The 26,246-nt window shown below is 34.4% G+C and overlaps 1 protein-coding gene across 5 annotated transcripts in view; it reads right to left on the reverse strand.

Annotated features, from left to right (window-relative positions):
• CTNNA3 (catenin alpha 3) overlaps positions 1-26,246 on the reverse strand; it is a 1,780,789-nt gene that overhangs the window by 57,290 nt on the left and 1,697,253 nt on the right. For all 5 annotated transcript variants that reach the window (XM_021074380.2, XM_084997062.1, XM_021074383.2 and 2 more), the window contains one exon: positions 13,490-13,624. In XM_021074380.2, coding sequence (XP_020930039.2) covers positions 13,490-13,624 — 135 coding nt within the window. The remainder of the gene's footprint in view (positions 1-13,489; positions 13,625-26,246) is intronic.

A 26,246-nucleotide genomic window follows, 5' to 3' on the forward strand; every position in this document is an offset into this window, starting at 1 on the left:
GTAAAAGAACAAAATGATGCTATCATTTGTCTCTGGAGTAGGTACCTACAGAGAGATCCTGAAAGCAATTTGCACTTGTGGTTTACTGAAACCCTGTTCTCAGGAAAAAGGTAGGGGAGAAAGAAGAACTGGGTGGAGCTAAGTAAAAACATTACTAGTCTCAGCCTGAGGCCATCTTTGTCCTGAGTGCACAGGGTGCTGTGAAATCGTACACCAGAGTTGGTTCCATCTTGAGGCAGGAAGCCTGATCCATGGTATTGTCTTCTTGGTCAGTCACTGGCTATAGACTTCTAGGGGTGGGGGTGTGGGGACATAACCACACGGACAGGGTGACTCCTTTTTGACTGAGAACAATTATCCAGAGAGGAGAGCAGCTGAGAGATGTCAGCAGCTAAAACTTGCAGTAGCTGGAAGGTAGGTAAACTGCCAGCCAGGGGATTCTGACAGGAGCAGCAGTGTCAACAGCAGCACTATCAGCTTGTCCTTGATTCTATCTTCCCTTAGACCAACAGTTCTCCACCAGGGGCAGTTTTTCATTTGACAGTATCTGAAGACATTTTTGATTATTACAACTGAGTGAGGGGTTAGGGGATAAACACAGGCATTAAGTGGGTAAATGGGCAGGGATACAGCTAAACATTTCACAATGCATAGGACGTCCCCCCACAACAACAACAATTACCCAGACACAAATCCCAAATGCCAAGAGTGCCAAACCTGAGAAATCCGGAATAACAAAAATATAAGACTCAATATGTAATATTTATTACTAACATTGATTTGCTATTAATTTCATTCAGACTTCAGTCACCAAAATGGGAGGTGGAGACACTGGATTGATTTTTCTAGAGAAAACACACACACACACACACACACACACACACACACCAAAAACACATGAGAACTTTTTATCTTATGACTATAACTAGTTCATAATCTGCAACAGCAAGCATAAATTCAGCATGAGTCCAAGGCTGTAATGACTACTTTTGCAAATGCCACCCATACTGCCTTGTGCCTTTTTTTCACATGTGCTTTCAAGTTCTGCCTTTGTCCATGCCTTTGTGGGTTTTGACACCAACAGCTTCCTGTCCTAGAATCTTCAGCTCTTTGATTTTTTCCTTCTATTTCCTTTTCTTTTGTGCCTTTTCGCCTAGCTTGCAGCTGAACTGGTGAACATCAGGATGTTTGCACCCATCTATGCTCTTACCTTCAGCAGTACTTTGTCTAATGAGGAATTTGGCACCATCCCATAGCTGTCAAATACATTGTGCTTGCTTTCAGGGCCTCTCTTCCCATCTTTCTGAAGGTCTATGGCACAGGTGGTTTAGCACAAAATAGAAATAATGAATCTGCTCTCTTCCTTTTCTAAGCATTGTGACAAGTAAGCTAATTCTTTTTCTAATATAGAAATAGTCTTTTCCATTAAGTTTTAAATTCTTCCAATATTTTCCTTTTTCATAATATGGAACTATTTGCCATACAGTAAGAAGAACATGGTAATAATTATAAGTAAATTTAACCATAGAGATTCTCACATCACATTTTTTTTTCTTTTCCCTCTCCATTTCTTTTCTTCTTAATGTGTGTGTGTGTCTGTGTGTGTGTGTGTGTGTGTGTGTCTGTCTGTCTGTATGCATCATCTGGATGTTTTATCCCCTCCATCTCTTAAATTCACAAAAAAGATCTAATTTCACAAAATAGATCATGGCTGTTCTATGAGAGATACCACATCAGTCTCAGTAAAGACATGTCAAATGAATTGTATAATTATGGACAATATATTATAGCAATTTGATACAAATGCTCACTTTCCTAAAGTTAACAGGCAATTCCTAAAGCATCTGATCTCATTCTAACTGATGGATATTGTTTAAGCAAAATTGTAGGAGCACCCTTTTAAAACAGATAAAAACAAAACAAAACCATCTTGCTATGTTATCTTATAATTTGCCAATTGGTGCTTAGAGGAAAGTTTTGGATTGCAACTGGGAAAAGAAAAGGATAGCAAAAGGAAAAAAGAGAAAGATTCTAAAAAGATAGTGAAATAGGAAGCACCGGAAATCTATCTCCCCGCTCAGAATTCAATTTTACTCTTTACAGTTGTACAATCTGATTTATGTAACTATTTAGGAACACTAGAGTCTATTGAAGCCTTGCAACTTCCAGAAGAAGGTCTGGAAGGTACATTATGGTTAACTTATGTAAATTTTGACTCTTAGCACAGTAACAGCTGTCTATCCCCCAACTCAACCACTTGACAGGGAGCTGTGCACCCATACCTGGAGTAACTTGCATGCAATTTGTGAGAGCCAGGCTGGGGGAAAAAGAGTACGCTCTCTCAATATCACAAATCTGTGATCTTATCACTGAGTGATGCTTCTCATCACAAAGGTACAAAGAGGCAGTGACCATTGTTGTTAAACCTACCCTGACTGATGAAAACCCTTCACACTCTAGCTGAAGTGACTTCTAGGGGCACCTTTATTAACATTTATGTATGTATGTATGTATGTATGTATTTATTTTTAGGGCCACGCCCATAGCATATGGAAGTTCCCAGGCTAGGGGTTAATCAGAGCTGCAGCTTCTGGCCTATACCACAGCCATAGAAACACAACATCTGAACTGCACCTGTGACCTATACCACAGCTCATGGGAACACCAGATCCTTAACCCAATGAGCAAGGCCAGGGATCAAACGTACATCCTCATGGATCCTAGTCAGGTTCATTACCACAGAGCCATGATGGGAACTCCTGACCCTCATTTTTTTTTAAAAGGCCACACCTACAGCATATGAAACTTCTTGGCCAGATATTGAATCCAAGCTGCAGCTGCAGCAATGTTGGGTCCTTTCATGTACTGCAAAGGGCCAGGATTGAACCTGTGACCCAAGCCACTGCAGTTGGATTTTTAAGCCATAGTAGGAACTCAACCCTCACTTTTCTTTTTTTCCTCCTTGCAAGCCATATATTGAAGACAAGAACATTCAAAAGTAGCTACAAATACATGGAAAATTAGAACATCACTGAATATGCCCAGTGGAAGGCACAAGTTCATAAAAGGCCTAAGAAAATTTCCAGGTTACACTTCAGGCTGATCATTGACACAGAGATAACCTACAACAGTCGAAAAGCAAAATGAAGCAAGACTCACAAAGCAAAACCAAAAAGCAAACACACATACACACAGAGAAAACACTGAGAAGGAAGAAGCCTCTGATTTCCAGAGTTACCACATTTTTAGATTCAAATGACTAGTTTTCAACAAAAAAGCACATAAGCAGGAAATTGTGTTCTATTCAAAGGAAAAACAAAAACAAACAAACAAAAACCACTATCCCTGGAAAAGGCATAATAGAATATCTACTAGACAAGGATTTTAAAACAACTGATTTAAAGCTGTTTAATCAACTAAAGAAAGATGTGGAGAAATAAAGAAAATGATATATGAACAAAATAAACAGAAGACAAAATTTTTCTTTAGTGAAAAAATAACTGAAATGAAAAATTCACTAGAGTCATTAAAAGTTTTTTTTTTTTAATTTACAGCTGCACTCATGGCATATGGAAGTTCCTGTGCCAGGAACTGAATCCAAGGCACAAGTACATCTATGTCATTGCTGTGGCAATGCAGGATCCTGTAACCCATTGATCCAGGATGCAGATCGAATTCACACCTCTAAGGTATCCCAAGTCACTGCAGTTGGATTTTTTTTTTCGCAAAAATTATGATAGTTTATAGGAACTACCCTAAGAACTCATATGCATGCAGTTGGATTCTTAATCTACTGTGCCTGCACCATGGGGGAGACTCCTTAAAGGCTAATTTAAGCAGACAGAAGAAATAATCGGAAGAGTTGAAGATAGTACAAAGAAATGAACAAATCTGAGAAGCAGACAGAATGAAGACTGAAGAGACGTGAAGAAAAGCCTAACGGCCTTGTGAGACATCAAACAGACCAACATACTCATCGTGAGAGTCCAGAAGAAAAGAGAAAAATAGGGGTAGAAATAATATTTGAGGAAATAATGGCTGAAAACTTCCCACATTTGATGAAACATAAATATAAACATCCAGAAAGCTTGGTGAACTCTAACTAGAAAAAACAAAGTGACTCACTCCAAGACACATTATAATCAAACTGTTGAAAGCCAAAGACAAAAAGAGAATTTTGAAAGCCATGAGAAGTAACTCATCATTTACAAGGAATCCTCAGTAAGATAATCATCAGACTTCTCATTGTAAACTTTGAATAACAAAGGATAATAGAATGATATATTCAAGGTGCTAAAAGAAGAACTGTCAAATAAGAATACTATATCCAGCAAACTGTTCTGCAAAAGTAAGGAGGAAATTAAGACATTCCCAGATAAACAAAAGCTCAAAGAGTTCATTACCACAAGTTCAGCCCTGAAAGAAATGCTAAAAGGGGTCCTGCAAATTGAAATTAAAAGGCACTAGACAGTAACCCAAAGTTGTATGAAGGAATAAAGAGCTCAGTAAATACATGGGCAATTATAAAAGCTAGCATTATTGTATCAATGGGGTGTCACTCCAATTTTTGTTTTCCACATGTTATGAAGCTAACATTTTTTTAAAAATACTGTTTAGTCTAAAAGATAGTATTAAGGTAGTTTTGGTTTTTAACTACACATTTTTTCTATATAATCTAAGGTGCTAATGTGTATTTATGTTTTATGACAAAATGTATAAAAATGTAACTTTGTAACATCAACAAATGAAAGGGGCAGAGGACAGAGCTATTAAGGAGAAAGTAATCTGTATGTTATTGAAGTTGAACTGGTACAAACTCAAGCTATAATTTTATAACTTTGGGAGTTACCATTGTGGCTTAGTGATAGAAAACCCTACCAGGATCCATGAGGATGCAGGTATGATCCTTGGCCTTGCTCAGTGGGTTAAGGATCCAGCATTGCCTGTGAGCTGCGGTGTAGGTCACAGGTGCCACTCAGATCCAGAGTTGTTGTGGCTGTGGTGTAGGCCAGCAGCTGCAGCTCTGATCTGACTCCTAGCCTGGGAACAACATCCATATGCCACACATGCGGCCCTAAAAACAAAACAAAATAAAAAGACTTTTATAACTTTGGAATGTTAAATATAATCCCTATGGTCATCACAAAGAAAATAGCTAAAGGATATACACAGAGGAAATGAGAAAGGAATTTAAACATTGAATATAAAAGAGAATAAGATCAGAAATTCTGAGTTGGAAGGAATCATAGAGTCCATTTAATCCTTAACCTTACTTTTAGAGATAGATGAAGAAACAGACCCAAAGATGTCAATGTCTAGACTACAACCTGAGTCTCCTGATTTGGAGTCCAGTAGTTTTCCTTTTTCCCTCCTATTAGATTCTCATGTTGGGGCTGAATTGTCTATTCTGGTCAGGAGGTATCATTCAATCATCACTTTGTTCAATTAATACCATGTTCTCAGTATTTTCTACATATTTTAATTAAAATAGTCCTTATTTCTTGATATCTGCAGCAACCATCCCAGCTGAGAGTGCCCAGACTACTGTTGTTTTGCCACTAACCCTACTGGGAGGCTACAAAGATTTCAGTAGTGATGGGGTGAAGAACATGGGAGTTAGGTTCTGGCCCTGGTTCTGCTGTTAGATATCCTCATGCACTAAGGAAAGTCACAGAAAGTCCTTGACTTCTTTTATTGTTTGTAAAGGTTAATTTGAGCTAGATAGTTATAAAATGAATAGATTATTTCTAAGATTCCTTCAAGTGCTATTTCAACTGGATGCCTAGCACAATCAAGAAAATCCACTGGCATATCAGCTTACTTAAATGTCAAGAGAATTTTATAGTCCACTTTACTACAATGCAAGCAAAAAGAGAGAAAGAATGAATGAAAACAATACTCTCACACCTTTTCTTGTTTTAAAAACATATTCTTTGAATTACTAAGGTTTATTACCTACATTTACCTCCTATATAGCGTTAAAAACAAATTGAAACACCCCAACATTCTTGAGAGTTAAATTTATTGGCTGCAAGTCTTACTCTCTCTTTACTTTTCCCCTCGCTCTTCTCCCCATTCCTTTCCTCTTCACTTCTTCATCTCTTCCCATTCCATTTCATACATTTTTTAAAAATCTTTAAACATTTTGTTAAAATTTTTAAACCTTTTAAAGAAATCTTTGGATCTTTTTTAAAAAATTAAAAATTAAACCTTTTTTTCAATATCTAAATACTTTAATTTTCCAAATCTTTTAGTTTCCCCAATTTTCTTGATAACTACCAATGATTGCAGTAGGTTCAAAAAGCTCATTAACTAATTCCCTTAATGTCTTAACACGGCAAGCACATTAACCTACTAAGTCATTGAGTATATATTTGATTGCCTGAGTTTTGTAGGCCCTAGTGGCTCTTTTGGTCAAAAGCTGTATTGTTGCTATTCCCTCTCATTTCTAGTTGAATGCACACTGCCCCTTGATTTCAGCTATGGCTGAATTGCTGTTGCTTGGCAAAATTTCCATCTTGCTGATCTTTCCCCTCTGACTGATTAGTTTTATTGTTTATTCAATTTTTAAAATTGTGTCTTTGGCACACCTGCCTTGGGGTAAGAGTGCACAATTAAACACATTAAAGGAAATACACAAAACATGGCAACTGCATAATTAATCAGTTTTAAGTAGTATAAAAAAATTTACTAGCCTAGAAGCCTAACACTCAGAGAAAGGGTAACTTTAAGAATTTAAAACCATTTTAATAATTTTCTTTCTTTCTTTTGTATATATATACACAGTCTAGAACATAACATTATTTTTTTTCTTAGACCCAGACTCCTTTCACAAAGTAAAATAGTTTCCTCACTTGGCACCGTAAATAAGGACACAAGAGGAAAAACTGATGGAGAATTTATGGGATGGCCTTAGATAATCCAGGTACATTTAATCTTCTTATATTTATATTTATATTTATATTATCTTCCTAATTAGTACGTTAATAAATCAGGGAGGCTATGGAAACTGTATCTAAAACAGTATGTTTAATTACATAGTTTCATTATGTTTTGCTATCATTATTTTCAATTAAGCTTTTATATACCACCCCTATTTTTGTGAGAGAGGATAGCCACTGGAAGGCCACATTTATTTCACTTTCATGTGACTGAAGGATAAAATGAAGGTGAGTCAGGTTACACAATCCAGGCAAAGTCCTGGAGCTCAGTTCTGGCAGAAAAATATCTAGTATACAGTATTATACAATAGGATCACTATCTCAAATCATTAGTATTAGGTTATTTTCTCTTCTAAGCAATATTAAAAAGTTAGTGAAGACATGGATATGTTTACTTTGCTCCTTTGCTAAAATAAAGCTGTGGATAGACCCCTCCAGTCTTAATCTTAATGGGAAAACATTTCTTCCATTTTACCAAAATATGAGGTACAAGAAACTCTACAATTTTCCATTCATCTGGATCTCAATGTGTTTATATCTTCATTTATCTGGATCTCTGGTTCAGGAGAAAATTTTTTTCCAAACCTAGTCTTTCCACCTGTTTTCCTAATTCCATTCCTTCTCTCTTGCTTAAGACTTCATCAGGTATAGTCTTCTTTTATAGATTCACTCTTTCCTGGCTTCTTGCTCTTTATCTAGACATTTTCCCAACTACCACCATCTTAAAAAGTATGTAAAAAAATATGCTAACCAAAAAGAGAAAGAGAGAAAAAAAAAGATTAAGAAGTTTCTAGCAGTTCCATTTGCACCTCAAATCTCTCTGTCTCTTCTTCTCACCCCTATCCAATACTTGCTCTTTCCTTTCAACTACAAACTGCTGGAAAATCTACTGAAAACTACCATATTTTCTCTCTCACTGCATACTTAGTATTCAGCCCACTTTGGTCTAATTTTTGCTTTCATCATATTACTGATACTGCCTCAGAAAAGATGAAAAGATACCTTATAAGTGTAAACTCCAGTATGAAGTTTAAAGTTCAGTTAGTCAGAATTTTCTGTGTTTATAATCATTGGGTACAGTACATTCAATTCAAATCTATTCATGGACCTTATAGTCTAAAGGAGAAAATGTATGAAAAACATATAGTTAGAATATATATGAGTACTGCTGTGATTTTGGCCATCACAGAAGGATATGTAGAATTGCTGGTTGTCACCTAATATCTACTCTCTTTTCACAGACATAAAATTCTGATTTTATTTGGGGAAAGCAATGTGTCTAGATTAAAACACACATAAGCAAACACATTTTGCATTTTGCAGTATCCTTTGAAGTTATATATAGATATATAGCTAAAATCTTGCCAATAATATAAGAGAAGGCATTTGGAAGAGACTTAAAAAGATGTAAGTAATATTTGCTTCTGTTTCCCTTCATTTTTACTGTTTGGAATATAAAACCCATAGCTCAAGCAAAAGAAGTGATATTTCAACCCTGATAAAAATGAAAACCAGGAGCTAACTATAATAAAGCAGAAAGACGTAAGTGCCTGATTTCCTGATGACTTTGTGAAGCTGACATTCAGGACTACCCATTCCTTGATTTTCTTTTTATGGAGGTAGTAAACTCCTAGTTTGTTTAAATTGCTACAACTAAGTCTCTGCATCTGAAACAGGGATATTAGAATCATGTGTGTAGGAAGAAATATCTTTCTGGATCTTTGTCTCAGCTATTTTTGTCTTAATCAGCTTGCTTCCACTGGATCTGATCTATTTCTTCTTTATAACTCTCTCCTCAGTACCAGAACCATGTGCCCAGCTTCCCCTAGACTTTTCTCTTTGGATAACTCTTAGTCATTTATGACCAAAATCTGAATAAGCTGCCTTACCCTTCCTAATCTGCTCTTCTTTCTATATGTTTATCTTGGTTAATGATGCCAATTTTGACTAAGAAAGCTATCAAATCTCAAAACATTTGGGGTAAGTCTTAATTCTATTTCTTCATTTTTAACATTCAATAGATCATTGATTCTAATAATTTCTACCTCATAGTTTTTTTCTTGCAAGGATACACACATCACCATTCTTATTAATGGTGCCTTAACCCAGGTTCTCGCTGTTACCCTCTTGGACTATTATTTTAAAAATATCATTCCTAAATAATCTTCTATCTTCCAGTCTCTCATCTTTCCAACTATAACTACCCTGTCAAAATAAAGAAGCTGTGGAAATGCATACATACACACGCAGATAATAATTCTCAGAATAATATTTTTGCCATTTGCACAAACATGGATGGACCTAGAGGGTATTAGCTTGGTAAAATAAGTCAGACAGAGATAGACAAATACCACATGCTATTACTTATAGAAACTTAAAAATAAAACAAATGATAAATAAAGCAAAACAGAAACAAACTTGCATATTTAGAACCCAATCTACTGATTACCACTGAGGACAAGGTAGTGGGTGGTGGGCAAGATAGAGGTAGGGGATTAAGAGGTACAAACTACTATGTATAAAGTAAATAAACTACAGGGCTATATTGCACAACACTGGGAAATATAACCATTATTCTCTAATAAGTCTTAATGAAATATAATCTACCAGAATATTGAATGACTATGTGTATACCTTAAATGAATATAATATTATAAATCAATTATAGTTCAATAAAAAAGAAAATAAAAGGTTAGGTATAGAGTCTGTAAAAAAAAAGATATCTTTCAGATACATAGATCTGTTTATTGCCCATCTCAAACTTAACATTTTTCAATTACTCTCAGTTGCCTACAGAATAAAGTTAAAATGTTGATACCAATACGTTTTAATCAATCTCAGTTTCCTTCTACTTCCTACCCCTTATAACACATATCAACAATGCCAAGTACAATTTTTCCATCCATTTCAGATTGTTTGCTGTTTCCATAAAATTCCTGATCTTTCTCTATTTCTTTCTACTTCACCTGTCCTATCTATGTCAAATCTTTTTCTTCTTCTGCCCTCATAAATATACAGTTGTAGTCTTACTTATACATTAACAGCCAAATGAGAGACAAACCACTCTAGGAGCTTTCTCTTCCTCACTTGCCAATCAGTGGAATTAATTATTCCTTCAACTCTTACCATGTACTTTGTGCATTCAACTCTCATATGGGTTATGACATTATTTTGAATTTATTTTTGTATATTAAAGTAATTTTATGTATCTTAAGTTTGCACATATTCGAACATCTTAAAGGAGGCATCCTATATTAATCTTTGCATCTCCTAGATGTTCTTGATGCCTGGTATAGAGATGATGTTCAATTCATGGTTGGTGTTTTGGACTAAATACATTTTGGATTCTCTATAAATAAAACAGGTAACTTCAGGATAAATGCTTGCAGATAGATCTAAAAATTATTGGAAGATAATTTTAGTGAAAGAGTCTATTATGAGAATAATTTCAAATTCCTTCTTTATTCTAACCCTAACACCCCAGACCCAGAAGCAATCTGCCCATTCACTGCATAAATGCATTCAATTCATATCTATTTTTTTAAACCAAACCTATTTGTTAAAAGCAATGTTTCAGAAACCTAATTTTGGAATTCAAACATTAAAGAGACTATAGTTTCCTTTTTAAATTTAATTTAATTTTTATTATATTTGATTTACAGTGTTCTGTCATTTTCTGCTGTACAGCAGAATGACCCAGTGTGATTTACAGTGTTCTGTCATTTTCTGCTGTACAGCAAAATGACCCATTATTTTACCCATAAAACCCATCCTGTTCCATCACAAGTGTCTAGATATAGTTCCTTGTGCTATACAGCAGGACCTCATTACTTATCCACTCCAAATAGTTTGCATCTATTAACCCCAAACTCCCAGTCCATCTCACTCCCTTCTCCTCCTCCTTCACAACCACGGTCTGTTATCCATGTCTATGAGTTTGTTTCTGTTATATTATGATACAAATGAAACTATCCATGAAATAGAAATAGACTCACAGACATAGAGAACAAACTTGTGGTTGCCAAGGAGGTAGGGGGATGGAGTGGGATGGACTGGAAGTTTGAGTTTAGTAGAGGTAAACCTATTACATTTGGAGTGGATTAGCAACGAGGTCCTGTTGTATAGCACAGGGAACTATATCTAGTCTCTTGGGATAGACTATTATGGAAGATAATATAAGAAAGTGAATGTGTACATTTATGTATGACTGGTCAATTTGCTGTACAGTGGAAATTGACAAAACATTGTAAATCAAATATGCTTTAATTTGGGGAAAAAAAGGAATTTTTCATGAACCTCATTTTGGAATGCAAACTTTTAAGGGTCTATAGTTTTGAATACCAAATTTCTTCATTTTTAATGGGTTTCTCTGCTTTAAAATCATGCTTAGTACTCTTCAAAAGATCTCATAGAAAAATTCTGACCTATATTTGAATTTTTCCTCAATTTAAATAAGAAGACAAGTTGAGAACTGAGAACTCAGGGTCACTGAGAAAATAAAGCAATTGTGCTTTGGTGCTTACAAGTGAACTGTGTTTTAAAAGCTTTCCAGGATCTACCTGCAGGCAGACGGCACAAAGGCATATAAACTGGGGCATAGTACACACACTTCCTTCATATTTATTTTTTCTAATGGGAAATGATGACAAAATAGTTTTGCATTTGCAGTGCTATTCCCTCATTTTATAATGACTCAACTTCTAAATTTTAAATCATGGATTCTAAATGGCTCATGCCTAATCTATCTGTAAAATATGTAAAGTTCATGAATTTGAATCATCATGGCAAACAGGAAGGGATACAAAAATCTGCACATCAGGAGGAAATTATATTTGGAGGGACAATAAACAGTAAAACATTTTAACATAATGTACTGACTGAACTTCTATCAACTTCTTTGAAAGCTTAGCTTCAGACACCATGAAGAAGTAAATATATAATTGGAAATAAAATTCATATGGATTTAAACCTTGTGACTGATGGTGAATGTGTGAAATTGATAAATGTTTACAGAAGACATATATTGCTTACAAATAAATTTTTTACACATTTAAAATCATACAGTGTTAAGTGAGAAAATGATTGTCTAATTATCAAAAATAGATACAGTATTTTAAAATGTGTATATACAGATATGCATAGTGTTTGTATAAATGCATCTATGTAGTCAGGCAGGTATCACACACCCACACATGTTTCTGTGTGTATAGATGGTGACTGCTTAAAATGCATTTTCCTTTAAAAAGTCACAGGGAACCAATATAGCACAGTTGTGTTGGTTTGCATTATTGATTTTGAAAAAATTAAATATCAAGGAAACTATTTTTTTAATCTCTAATAATTACTTTGGCACAATTTCCAAATTATTTACTTTTGACTTTTGTTCTTCATTTTTATCAAAGATTCAAGACTGTACACCCAAACAGAGGAGGCATAGTACTTTGAAAGTGAACCCAAGTTCTGACATTTACTAGTTTGAACTCAGAACCTTTATAAATTTCTGAGTTTAATTTTTTCAAGGGTTAAATAACATAAAGCAAATCTATCTTGCATGTTATTGTGAGGATTAAATGAGACAAAATATAGGCAAGAGAAACAGAGTCAATAAGGATTAATTAGTTCCTAGCCCTCTATTCTTGATAGCGATTCCCTTTTTTTTTTTTTTTTCAGCTATGTACTTTTTTAAGAATACTAGTTTATTGGGAGAAGTCTGAAGTCAGGCTATAGAGCTCTTAGACTTACACATTTATAAGCATTGTAAGTACGCTGTTATCATATTTAAAAATTTGTCCTCATGAAAATAAGTTCCTAGAATGTTCATAATGTTTTACTTTAGCTTAAATTTATCACCTTGGTTCATGTCCTTCTCAAAGTCACTGAAAACTGAATATAATATAGATCTCAAATATTATTTTATTACCATATCCACTCTAGAGAAATGATCTACTGTTATTAAAAGATGAGTAGAAAGAGTATACATTATTCCTACCGTGGTCGTTTTATAGCAGTTTGAAACTCAGGGTCACCAAAGAATTTATGAAAGTTGCTCTAGATCTATTTATGTTCTATCATACTCCACTGCTTCAATTGCATATGGAGATAACAGTTTTCAAGACCTAAATTTCTATGATCAAGAAATGAATAATGGGAATATGAATATTAATTAATAGCAAAAAATATGTCATTGATTTGCCATTCTACATTCACTTATTTTTATAAAAATTATAGGATTCAATTCAGAGTTCAATCTGTACACTTTCTGAAATCAGAAAACCATGCTCTAAACAGCTATTTCTTACGCAAGTGGCTTACAAAATCAAAAAAACTCTCTGAAGTAAATAAAGATAAGCTGTACTGACTTGACACTTCTTTAAGAAGTCTGGCAAGATTTCTTACTAGTTTAGTTTCATTGCAGTTTTATATCCTGCCTTTGAGTTTTTTTTCTAACCTACGTGGACCTAAAAGATTGGGTGGGGTAAGGGGGGGTGTGGCTCCTTTGTTTTAAGCATCTTCCACACGTGATGGCAGAAGTGCAGGGCAGTACTCACCGCTGACATGATGAGCTCTCCTCCCAGGTTCTGTATCTCAGCTTTAACTTGACTGCATATTTTCAGTTGATGAGAGTAGAACTTAATCTGTTCCAGGTATGCCAATAAGTCCTGTTTGCATGATGGATCTGGGCACTAAATGTGCAGAAGAGATAAAAATGGAAATAGCAAAATAAAGAATAAGTAGTTTGGATTGAGTAAATTTTGAGATTACATGTACTTTATAAGGCAGCAACTTTATTTTCATTGAGTGCCATATCTCAGGCCAAGACCATATAGATTGTGATATGCTTCCACCATTAGAAGAATTATTTATGATCCAACCTTAATTATATTAGCATAGAAGAAATAGCAAAGGAACTTCCAGATGTTAAAAGGTACGCAAAAGAACTGCCTTTAATTTATGAAAAAGGTAAAAAGCCTTTGGATTTCATTTTTAAGTAAATCTGAAGAAGTATTTAAAATGTAATTATTCCTTTCATTTAAAGTTGCTATTAGAATACTCCTTGGGACCCATAGTTGTGCTCTGCCTGTCCTTTGTTATTTATACGTGAATTTAAAAAAAAAATTCTGCAGCAGAATATATACTATGTTCTATTACTTTCAACATTTAATGTTCTTAGCTATTACAAAGAAATCATTTCCACCTTGGCTAACAGATGTGGATCCAAGAAGCCAAGAAACAGGCAGCATACATGTTTCAGAGATGTATTAAATTTCTTTACCAAAAAGAATCTCCTACATTATATTTTCTTCTGTAAGGGATTTCCTGAAGTAGAGCTTTGGGCTTCATGATAATATGATAAATATCTGTGGTCAGTGTTTAATCTTTGTGTTCTTTCTCATAGGCAATTAGAATAGATTTTTTTAAATCCTTGATAACTTAATTTCACTCTAAATACATATTCATAAGGGCATAGGAATATGAAAAGTAATTTATATGCAAAGATATTCATTGCAGCATTACTTATAATAGCAAAATTTGGAAATAAATGCCCTATAATAGTGGAAAGATTATATAAGGATACATTTCTATATAATGTGATATTATATAGGCTCAAAGCACAGTAATTTCAAAGGAAAATGTTTTGGGAAGGTAAAAAAACAGTATTTAAAATTCCACATACTATCTCAAATTGTGTAAGAAATATGTGTTATGTTTAAGATTATAGTAGAAAATAAATATGTGAAAATGGTAAGCAATGTCATCAATACATCAATATAATCAATATTTTAACTTTCTTCATATTTTATATATCTTCATATATATTTATTACTTAAAATATATTATTTCTATAGTAACAACAATGTTATTAGTTTAAAAGATTTTCTTCTAATAGCTGAAAATCAAATGAAAATTAAAAAGTGAGATGAAAGGCCAGAAAGCATTTCTGCATTTCTGATTTTATGTAGTAGTTAATAAGCTGAAGTGTTATTGGAAAATTCCTGAGAATCTTGTTCTCTTTTATATTTGCTAAATAGACTAGTCTACATAACTCCAGAACATGTGGACAAGATGAGAACATGTGACCTTTGAGTAAAGGTTAGTCAAGGAAGGTAGCAATGACATACATCCTTCTGTGGAAATACTATCAACCTGCTAGACAGCCATGGACCTATGAATGGATACATAGGTACATGATAACCAGCCAGAGAAACAATATGATAAGATGACGGACCTTGATATCAAGTGCATTTCTTAAATTTAAACAAGGAAGTAAGCTTAATTCCACAAATATCAGCAGGATTAAATTTAACTAAGAAGAGAGGAGAAGGAAAAGGAGAGGGACAAAGATAAAGAGAGGAAGGGTAAGGCAGAAGCAGAAGGGAGAAGCAAAAAGAGAGAAATGGATTTCCTCAATTTACAGAAGAGAAATTAGAAGTTTAGAATGCATAATAATTTTCCCAGGATTGGGGAGTTTATGCTGGAGTCAGTATTTTAATCCATCTCTACTTGCTTTCAAACCCATTTCATTTTCACTCAATCTATGATCACTAAACTTAAAAGAATTTGGAGCGAATTTTTTTTTTTTTTTTGTCTTTTTTGTCTTTTTTTTGTCTGTTGTTGTTGTTGTTGCTGTTGTTGCTATTTCTTGGGCCGCTCCCGCGGCATATGGAGGTTCCCAGGCTAGGGGTTGAATCGGAGCTGTAGCCACCGGCCTACGCCAGAGCCACAGCAACGCGGGATCCGAGCCGCGTCTGCGACCTACACCACAGCTCACGGCAACGCCGGATCGTTAACCCACTGAGCAAGGGCAGGGACCGAACCCGCAACCTCATGGTTCCTAGTCGGATTCGTTAACCACTGCACCACGACGGGAACTCCCGAATTTTTTTTTTAATCACAGAATAATACTGTGTGTTGTATAGTTTCAAGGAAAACAAGTTATGAGAATACTATATCTGTATTAAAGTGAAGCATGCTTAGGTTTTTTTTTTTTTTTTTTTCCTTTTGGCTGCAACCACAACATGCAAAAGTTCCCAGGTATTGAATGCATGCCACAGAGGTGACCTGAGCCACAGCAGTGGCAATATCACAACCTTAATCTTCTAAGCCACCAGGGAACTCTGGAAGTTAGTCTTTATTAAGTATTACCTGTTGTCAGACACTGTGCCATATCCTTTACATGCATAATTAATTCTAAGTTGGTATTCACGACATCACTTTACTTAAATGTAATTATCATATTGCACATCTGTAAGCTAAGTTCTGGACAGAGTATATGATTTGCATAAAGATTTAAATTTAGTTTTTTTTCTGTCTCATTCATTGCACAAAGATCTATATGACATTCATTCAAAACATTCTTTTGTTTATCCTGAGTAATGAATGGTCTTATCTATTCTTTGCACTTGTGGATGAACTCAATGATATTTTTTTGACATATATGATGTTTTATCTGCCATCAACTATTCTAGGTGCTTTACCTATATTAACTCTTTTAATAATCACACAACTCTATGAGGCAGGTTCTATCATCATCTCCATTTAGCAAAGGAGGAAACTGAGGCATAGCAATGTTAACTGACTTGCCCAGTTCATAAATGGTAAAGCTGGTATTCAAAATCACGTGCTTCAGCTCTCTTCCCTACCTCTAAGGTCTAGGAACAATATCATTCTTGCCAAATTTATTTTACATAGCAAACTGTAAATTGCCACTGATTTGTAAATTGGTTTCTTAAACTGACACTCTTATCTGTATATTGCAAGCAGGATTAGTGCTGATTTGTTTCTGAAAGACCAAAACCATTATATAACTTCTGATAAAATTAAACTTGCAAATAGATTCTTAACTGATAACCAATGTTGCAATCAACCAAGTTTAAGCAAAATATACAGTCTCTCTCAAGAGATTTTCAAGGCCATGATAGAAGAGTCTAGAACTCTGTTAAGGAAAGACTAAGTCAATTGAGTGGAAAATTTGAAGTTGTACTTTTGAAAGTAAGAATGACTTGCCCCGATTTACCAGAATTAATGAATTTACTTCATTCCCAGAATTAATGAAAATGTTGGTTGCACCTAAAGATATTAGCCAATTTTATAACTGAAGTATAAAAAACATAATGATTGGTAAATTCCATACTATACAATTTATTAAAGCCTTCTTTCCTACTGACATTTGGAAAGCCTTTCTGAGTCAGTTTTAGCTGCCTAGAAGCAAAATCAGGAGAATGAATCATTCCCACTTTAACAATGCTCTTCTGCTGTATGCCAAAGCTTCTTATTAAAATCAAATTATGTTTTTCCCACTTTTTATATTTTCACATAAAGCTAACCGAAAAAGTTTAGGACCTAGACTTGTAGAAATTCATGTCCTTTACTTTTTTAAAAGTAAAATTTGCATAAAAAATACCTTTAAAGGAACACTGGTAGGGACTTTTAGGTAAATCAAGTGGTAGAATAGCATAACACATTTTGGTTATTATTTCCCAGTTTAATAAGATAGGGGATGTTAACCAGGGCATCTGGTTAGCTTTTTAATACATGGATTTTTAAAATTAAATTTTATAACTGGAGTTCCCATAGTGGCACAGTGGAAACGAATCGACTGGGAACTATGAGGTTGCGGGTTTGATCCCTGGCCTCGCTCAGTGGGTTAAAGATCCAGTGTTGCAGTGAGCTGTGGTGTAGGTTGCAGATGTGGCTCAGATCTGGTGTTGCTGTGGCTTCTGGTGTAGGCTGGTAGTTGTACCTCTGATTAGAGCCCTAGCCTGGGAACCTCCATATGCCACTGGTGTGGCCCTAAAAGGACAAAGGACAAAAAAAGAAAATTATAACTACCAGCACATTCACTATTGGCAAGCAGATTGCACGCCAGCCTAAGTGGTTTTCTCATATTAAACTGACTTTCACTCTTCTAGTAAGATGCTTTGTACCACAGAATTTAAACTGTTGTCTGTAATTGCAAAAGTCATTCTAAATGTGTCTTAAATAAAGTTTATACTACAGCACAGGAAAAATATAGTTAAGCTTGCAAAGTTGGTTAAGGGAAAGAATTAGGTATCATTGTGAATTTCTAGAACAGAAATTTCAAGCAATCAGTGATGGCAGAAGGACTCTGTGACTGTGACCTTTCCCTTCCCACAAGGCTCATTCCTCCACTTATAGTCCAGGCTGTCTTCCTTCACCTTCCACAGGGTCACAGGTCATCAATAATTATATTGTTCTCTGCACTTTTAATGTCTTTTTTTTTGTCTTTGAATCTAGCAACATCAATCTCTCAAAGCAAAACCCCTCCTTCAATCCTATAATCTCATGTATCTCTTCTTATTCATAAACATGCTTTTTAAAATTTTTCAATGCTGTTCCCATTGGTGTTCTCAGTTTTCATTCTTGGCATCTTTTCATTCCTACTCCCTTATTTGATAATAGTATATACCACTCTGACTTCATTCTATCACTCAGAAAATAAAAATGACTAAATATCTGTCATCTAGCCCTGTCTTCAGAAAACCTACATATCTATTTGCCCAGGCCACCTCATTATCTTATCAACATTTGACATTCAACACCTCTAACCCTCAACTATCTCACACTCCATTTTGCTTACCACAAAACCAGTTTATCCTCCCAGACTTCAGGCAATATTACAAAGCCTCAGTAATCAAGATAGTGTGGTACTGATACCAAAACAGCCATATAGGCCAATGGAACAGAATAGAGGTCCCAGAAATAAATCCAGACACCTACAGTCAATTAATCTTTGGCAAAAGAGGCAAGAATATAAAATGGGGAAAAGACAGTCTTTTCTTCAAATGGTGCTGGGAAAACTGGACAGCCACATGTAAATCAATTAAACTGGAACACACCCTCACACCATGCACAAAAATAAACTCAAAACGGTTTTAAGACTTAATGAAAGACAAGACACCATCAAACTACTAGAAGAGGACATAGGCAAAACATTCCTTGATATCAACCTTACAAATATTTTATTAGGTCAGACTCCCAAGGCAACAGAAATAAAAGCAAAAATAAATCAATGGGACCTAATAAAACTGACAAGTTTTTGCACAGCAAAGGAAACCATTAACAACAACAAAAAAAGACAACCTATGGAATGTGAGAATAGTTTCAAATGATGCAACTGATAAGGGCTTAATCTCTAAAATATACAAAGCACTTATACAACTCAACAGCAAAAAAACCAACAACCCAACTTAAAAAATGGGCAAAAGACCTAAATAGACATTTCTCCAAAGAAGATATACAGATGGCCAACAGACACATAAAAATGTTCAACATCACTAATTATTAGAGAAATTCAAATCAAAAATACTGTGAGGTACTACCTCACACTGGTCAGAATGGCCACCATTAACAAGTCAAAAAATAACAAATGCTGGAGAGGGTGTGGAGAAAAGGGTACCCTCCTACACTGTTGGTGGGAATGTAAATCAGTACAACCACTATGGAAAAACAGTATGGAGGTACCTTAAAAAACTAAATATAGAATTACCATATGACCCAGAAATCCCATTCTTGGGCATATATCTGGACAAAACTTTCCTTGAAAAAGATACAGGAACCTGTATGTTCACTTCAGCACTACTCGCAATAGCTAAGACATGGAAACAACCTAAATATCCATTGACGGATGAATGGATTAAGAAGATGTGGTATATACACACAATGGACTATGACTCAGCCCTAAGAAAGACTAAAGAATGCCATTTGCAGCAAACATGGATAGAACTGGAGAGTCTCATACTAAGTGAAGTAAGTCAGAAAGAGAAAGACAAATACCATATGATATCACTTATATCTGGAATCTAATATACAGCACAAATGAACCCTTCTACAAAAAAGTAACTCATGGACTTGGAGAACAGAATCGTGGTTGCCAAGGGGGAGGTGAGAGTGGGATGGACTGAGAGTCTGGGGTTAATAGATGCAAACTATTGCCTTTGGAAAGGATTACCAGTGAGATCCTGCTGTGTAGCACAGGGAACTGTATCTAATCATTTGTGATGGAATGTGATGGAGGATAATGTGAGAAAAAGAATACATAAATGTGTGTGTGTGTGTGTGTGTAACTCTGTCACTTTGCTCTATAGTAGAAAATTGACAGAACAAGGTAAACCAACTGTAATGGAAAAAAATAAAAATTATTGAAAAAAAAAATCCCCAGTTTATCCACTCTAGTATCTAAGAGTGCTTTCTCGTCTATTAAATTTGGTCATGAATTTGAGATGATTCTGCACCCAGAAATCTCAGTATACTTTCAACATTCTTCTTTGTTATGCCTATCAGTTCTGCTCTTTAGCAAACTAAGGTATCTAAAACAGAGAAGAAAAATTTATCTATCAAAGTATGGTAAAAATATAATGGAGCTCGTTTATGATGTTATGTGGTAGAGAACACTGACTCTTATGGTCTGAATTGTTAGAGTTAAATTTGGGAAATAACAGTGTGGAATTTATTCAATGCATATGTTGTTTTACTAAAAATTATACATATTTTCAAATTTTGTCATTTTTTTTTTATTTAGACTAGAATTGTGTTGAGTTTAAGAACTGCGTCAAATTCATTTTTAGTTTTACCTTGGTTAGACATACAACCATTGATAAAATATATCTGCGACATACACTTTGAACAAAATACACATTAAGACAAAGATGATTTTCACTTTCATCAAAGCTCCTCTCTCTGATTAGGTATAAAATTTTAGCCCAACCTACTTTTTTTGCTCCATACTGACCTCCATGAGAAATTCTAAGTGGGAGTGACTTCCTCATGAATTAGATTACAACTCAAAAAATATCATCTCCCTCCCTGAAATCTGAAACTTTTCAACTGAAAAATTACTTGGGTTGAAATAAACTTATAAAAACATTTTACCTTCTCTATATAACATAGATGTAGAAAGGATGGTGGAGAAGTAATTTAGGCAAATTGTGATTATTTGGAATTTTTGGTTAAAATCAGCCAGACACATAAGGAGAAACTTTCCTCATCTTTCCTCTTTCCCTCTTAGCTCATTTCAATCAGCCCCTTCTTCTAGACCTTAAAATACCCTATTTTTATAACGGCCCTAACCTTGAAACTGAATATATTATCACTCTAAAGCATTTAAGGCATTTTTTAGTGGGAAAATGATAAAGATACAAAAAGAAAACTAGTAAAACAGCATTTCTTTTATCAGGAGACTATTATTTCAAGGAGGCAAGCAGATCAAATATTTCAGTATTTGTTTATTCCTATTTAATTCCTGAGAATCTGCTATACATTCATTTTTATAAAGTAGGGGTTCATTAATTTGGAGAACAAATCTAGGTATCAACTTATCTGCTCAAAATAAATTCCAGACAGATAATACCACCAAAATACAAATATTGTCACAAGATGAATGCTTCAGAAGTTTATTTTTAGGGTAGCTCTATTACATTTTTTAAATTCTTTCTTTTTAATTTCCCCAATACATTATCTTTTTTTCTACTGTACAGCATGGTGACCCAGTTATGCATACATTCTATTTTCACACATTATCATGTTCCATCATAAGTGACTAGACATAGTTCCCAGTGCTACACAGCAGGATCCCATTGCTAATTTATTCCAAAGGCAATAGTCTGCATCTATTAACCCCAAGCTCCCAATCCATCCCACTTCTTCCCACTTGAAAACCACAAGTCTCTAAGTCCATGATTTTTTTTGTCTATGGAAAGGTTCATTTGTGCCATATATTAGATTGCAGATATAAGTGATATCATATGGTATATGTCTTCCTCTTTCTGACTTACTTCACTTAGTATGAGAGTCTCTAGTTCAATCCATGTTGCTGAAAATGGCATTTTGTTGTTATTTTTTATGGCTGAATAGTATTCCATTGTGTATATATATACCACTTCTTCTTATTCCAATCACCTGTCGATGGACATTCGGGTTGTTTTGGCTATTGTGAATAGTGCTACAAGGAACATTTGGCTATTGTGAATAGTGCTACAAGGAACATGTGGGTGCATGTGACTTTTTCAAGGAAAGTTTTGTCCGGATATATGCCCAAGAGTGGGAATGCAGGGTCATATGGTAGTTCTATATATAGTTTTCTAAGGTACCTCCATACTGTTCTCCACAATCATTGTACCAGCTTACATTCCCACCCACATTGCAGGAGGGTTTGCTTTTCTCCACACCCCCTCCAGTATTTGTTATTCATGGACTTATTAGTGATGGCCATTCTGACTAGTGTGAGATGGTATCTCATGGTAATTTTGATTTGCATTTCTCTAATAATCAGAGATGTTGAGCCATTTTTCATGTCCTTGTTGGTCATCTGTATATCTACTTTGGAGAAATGTTTATTCAGGTCTTTTGCCCATTTTTCCATTGGGTTGTTGGCTTTTTTGCTGTTGAGTTGCATAAGTTGTATATTTTAGAGATTAAGCCCTCATCAGTTGCATCATTTCAAACTATTTTCTCCCATTCTGTAAGTTGTCTTTTTGTTTCCTTTTTGGTTTCCTTTGCTGTGCAAAAGTTTTTTCAAATACCTGGGAATACCCCTGACCAAGGAGGTAAAAGACTTATATGCTGAGAAATATAAAATATTAATCAAGGATTTAAAGAAGATGTAAAGAAATGGAAAGATATTCCATGCCCCTAGGTTGGAAGAATTAATATTGTAAAAATGGCCACACTGCCCAAAGCAATCTACAGATTCAGTGCAATCCCTATCAAATCCCCATGACATTTTTCACAGAACTAGAACAAACCATCCATAAATTTATGTGGAACCATAAAAGACCCAGAATTGCCACAAAAATTCTGAGGAACAAAAGCCAAGCATAACTCTCCCAGACTTCAGGCAATATTACAAAGCCACAGTCATCAAGACAGTGTGGTACTGGTACCAAAACAGACAGACAGACCAATGGAACAGCATAGAGAACCCAGAAATAAACCCAGACACCTATGGTCAATTGCTGTTTGACAAATGAGGCAAGAACATAAAATGGGAAAAAAGACAATCTTTTCAGCAAGTGGTGCTGGGAGAACTAGACAGCAGCATGCAAATCAGTGAAAATAAAACACACCCTCACACAATGCACAAAAATAAACTCCTATACATAGCTGAAAGACTTAAACACAAGACAAGACACCATCAAACTCCTGGAAGAGAACATAGGTAAAACATTTTCTGACAGCAACCTTACGAATGTTTCTCAGGTCATTCTCCCAAAGCAACAGAAATAAAAGCAAAAATAAACCAATGGGAATTAATCAAACATTTTTAAAATTCTTATAGCACCAGCAGGAACCAATTCAAATCAGGCCAGCCACCAACAATATTTTGTCAAAATATCATTATAAAGTACACTTGTGGGTTATTTCATTTATTGTTGAGTACACTGTGTGTGATTTGGTTGTAATTCCACATCTTGTTTTTTAAATGTCATCTTTCTTAAATTAGTATTGACTTTCAATGTATTTAACACTGGAAATTCATTTTAATTGTGACCAATTATGATTAAGAGGGCATACCCAGTTAATAACCTAGATATCTTTGCTTTGGAAAAAATTACAGTGAAGGCATGTTAGGATTCAGACACAACACCCAAGAGTCAGGAGGTCTAATTTTGTCCTATTCTTGTGCAAAAAGTTTAGTAGATGTTAATTTTTATTTTTTTTTCCTAGTCATCACTTTTCTTTTGGGGGCAGGTTGCTTCTACAAATAATTCATATCTTCATTGTATTCTTCCTACCTCAGGAGTTATTATCCAGTTCATCTAAGTTAGAGTATCTTCTAACATGATGAATTATAGTGAGGAGTCAGAAATAGAAAGAGCTGTGTACCAAGTGTCTGGAATCTTAGATTTATAAGAAAGATACTTCTCTAATTTGTCATTCTCTTTATTCATAAGGAAAATATTTAAGAATGTTTAATATCCTTTCCCTCAGGAATATACTGTCTAATGGAGACAAGGTTTATACTAGAGTTCTACAGGACTTAAATCATATGATCTTGGATGGCATATGAAATCTACTACACTCTCTCAAGACAATTGTAAAACCCAAGAGATGTTAGGTGTTTGGGACAAGTGAACTTATATACGGTTCTGTATGCTAAAACAGGCTGTCATTCATCTCTTCCTAGCATCTGATGGCAATGGCAAAGTAGTGAATTGTATGTGGTTATACATAATAGACATAGGTTCAAGGAAGCAAGGCAGGGAAAAAGGATAAAAAAAAAATCCAGGAAGACAATATTAGAAGCTTCAACTAATCTGATTTCATTTCATTCTCTTTACATATGAACTTTGACTCTGCAACTTTATAGAATGAAACTTATTGTCTAAATACACACACACACACACACACACACACACACACACATATATATATATGTATATATTATAAGTCCATGCTGAGTGGGATTGGAAATTGACTGATGTTTAAACCTTCTGACACTCTAGCAAAAAAGCAGACTAGAAAGCAGAATAAAAGTTGTCAAATTTTTTTTGAGCTGTTATTGTTCAAAATTGAAAGCAACCAATGTTCTGGAAGACTTTTTTCATAATATACATCGTCACTATAAAAATCGCCTTGTTTACATTATTCAGTTATATTCTACAATCAATTTCAGATATTATTTTTGTCTAAATTTTTTATGTTAATGTATCAAATGATATCACACAGTCATAGACAATCTTCCCAGATAATCACTAATAATGAGTCAGTTTTTTTCTCCCAATTCTGATTCTTTAGAACCCTATTTATTCAGCTCAAAATTACAATCATCTGAAACTACTTTATTACACAAAATGAAAAAGGCCAAAACAGTAATCCATAATCCTTCATTAGTCAGTGACTGTTCCTTTAAGCTTCTTTTAAAGTGTCAAAATTGTGTGGTAGTGAGACAACACTTTTGCTTTCTTCCTGCAATTTGAATAATGCCAAAAACAATAGCATAATTTAACAAAGCTATGTTATAAAGCACCTACCACAATGTGACCTAATCCAGTTAAAGAATATGAGCCTAAGAAAAAAGGACAACTTCAAAATGACACAATTATTTGAACTTTGAAAATTGTGCATTCTAAAATAAATAGAATCACACAGGTGGGAATCATTAAGTATTTAAAAAGCTAATGGAACACAAATATGTTTATTGTATTATGATTTCACTTATTCTACTACTATTTTTGTCTCATAAAGGTGAATTCAATAACATTCTAAAATAAGGAAATCAATGGGGAGATTTGAGCCTCAGTCATTTTTTCAAAATAGATTTTGAATTATATTTGGATAGTTTGTTTTTAATTATAATGCTAAATACTAAAATGATTATTAAAATGTTTATAATGCTTAAAGTAGCAAGATACTAGAAATATGTATATATATTTATATGACCATATGTATGAATATATATATATATATATTCAAGACTGCTTTAAAATATTTGTTTCTGTTATTATTAATCCTTGTTTATTTCTCCTCCCTTATATTAAAATATAATAGCTAATTAGAGAAAGTTCTTCATGTTCCAAGAAAAAGTGGACAAATGATGAAGTGATAAGAAAGAACCCAATATAGCTTCCCTTAAATTATATATGCAAGAAGAAAAAATATGAATAGTTGTGGGTTTAAAAAGAGAATTTCTCTTTTTTCTCCAAAGGGAGATAAATATGTATTATGGGCTTGAATAATATAAAACTAGCAGGAGTTCCTGTTGTGACATAGCAGAAACAAATCCAACTAGGAACCATGAGGTTGCAGGTTCACTCCCTGGCCTCGTTCAATGGGTTAAGGATCTGGCATTGCCTTGAGCTGTGGTGTAGGTTGCAAACATTAGGTTGCATAGGCCAGCAGCTGTAGCTCCGATTAGACCCCAGCCTGGGAACCTCCATATGCCATGGGTGCCACCCTAAAAAGGAAAAAACAAAACAAAACAAAAACCAAAAAAAACAAACAATATGAAACTTGAAAAGGAATACTATTTCTAAGATATTAATTCAATATCTCAATACATTAACCAAAAAAAATACTGACAGATTTTTCAATTAAAGTTAAGCAAAAGGTAACACTCATATTGTAACTTCTGCTTAGAAAATTGGAATAGAGACATGAGAAATCTAAAGAAAGAAAAGCAAGTGTTTAGAGCATCAGTAAGGGTTATATATTTCCTACATTTTATGTCTTCACTTTAGTATTCTACTAATCACTATTTGTTTTACAGTTTTACATAGAATGCCAGAACATACAGTAGAAACAGAAAACCTAACATGAAAGAATTCTGACAGTAGAAAATTGACAAAA

Source organism: Sus scrofa, chromosome 14, assembly GCF_054392235.1.
Source record: "Sus scrofa isolate SSC_HxYL_T2T_F1_AM1 chromosome 14, Sscrofa_HxYL_maternal_Yorkshire_Landrace_v2.0, whole genome shotgun sequence".
Taxonomy (NCBI): domain Eukaryota; kingdom Metazoa; phylum Chordata; class Mammalia; order Artiodactyla; family Suidae; genus Sus; species Sus scrofa.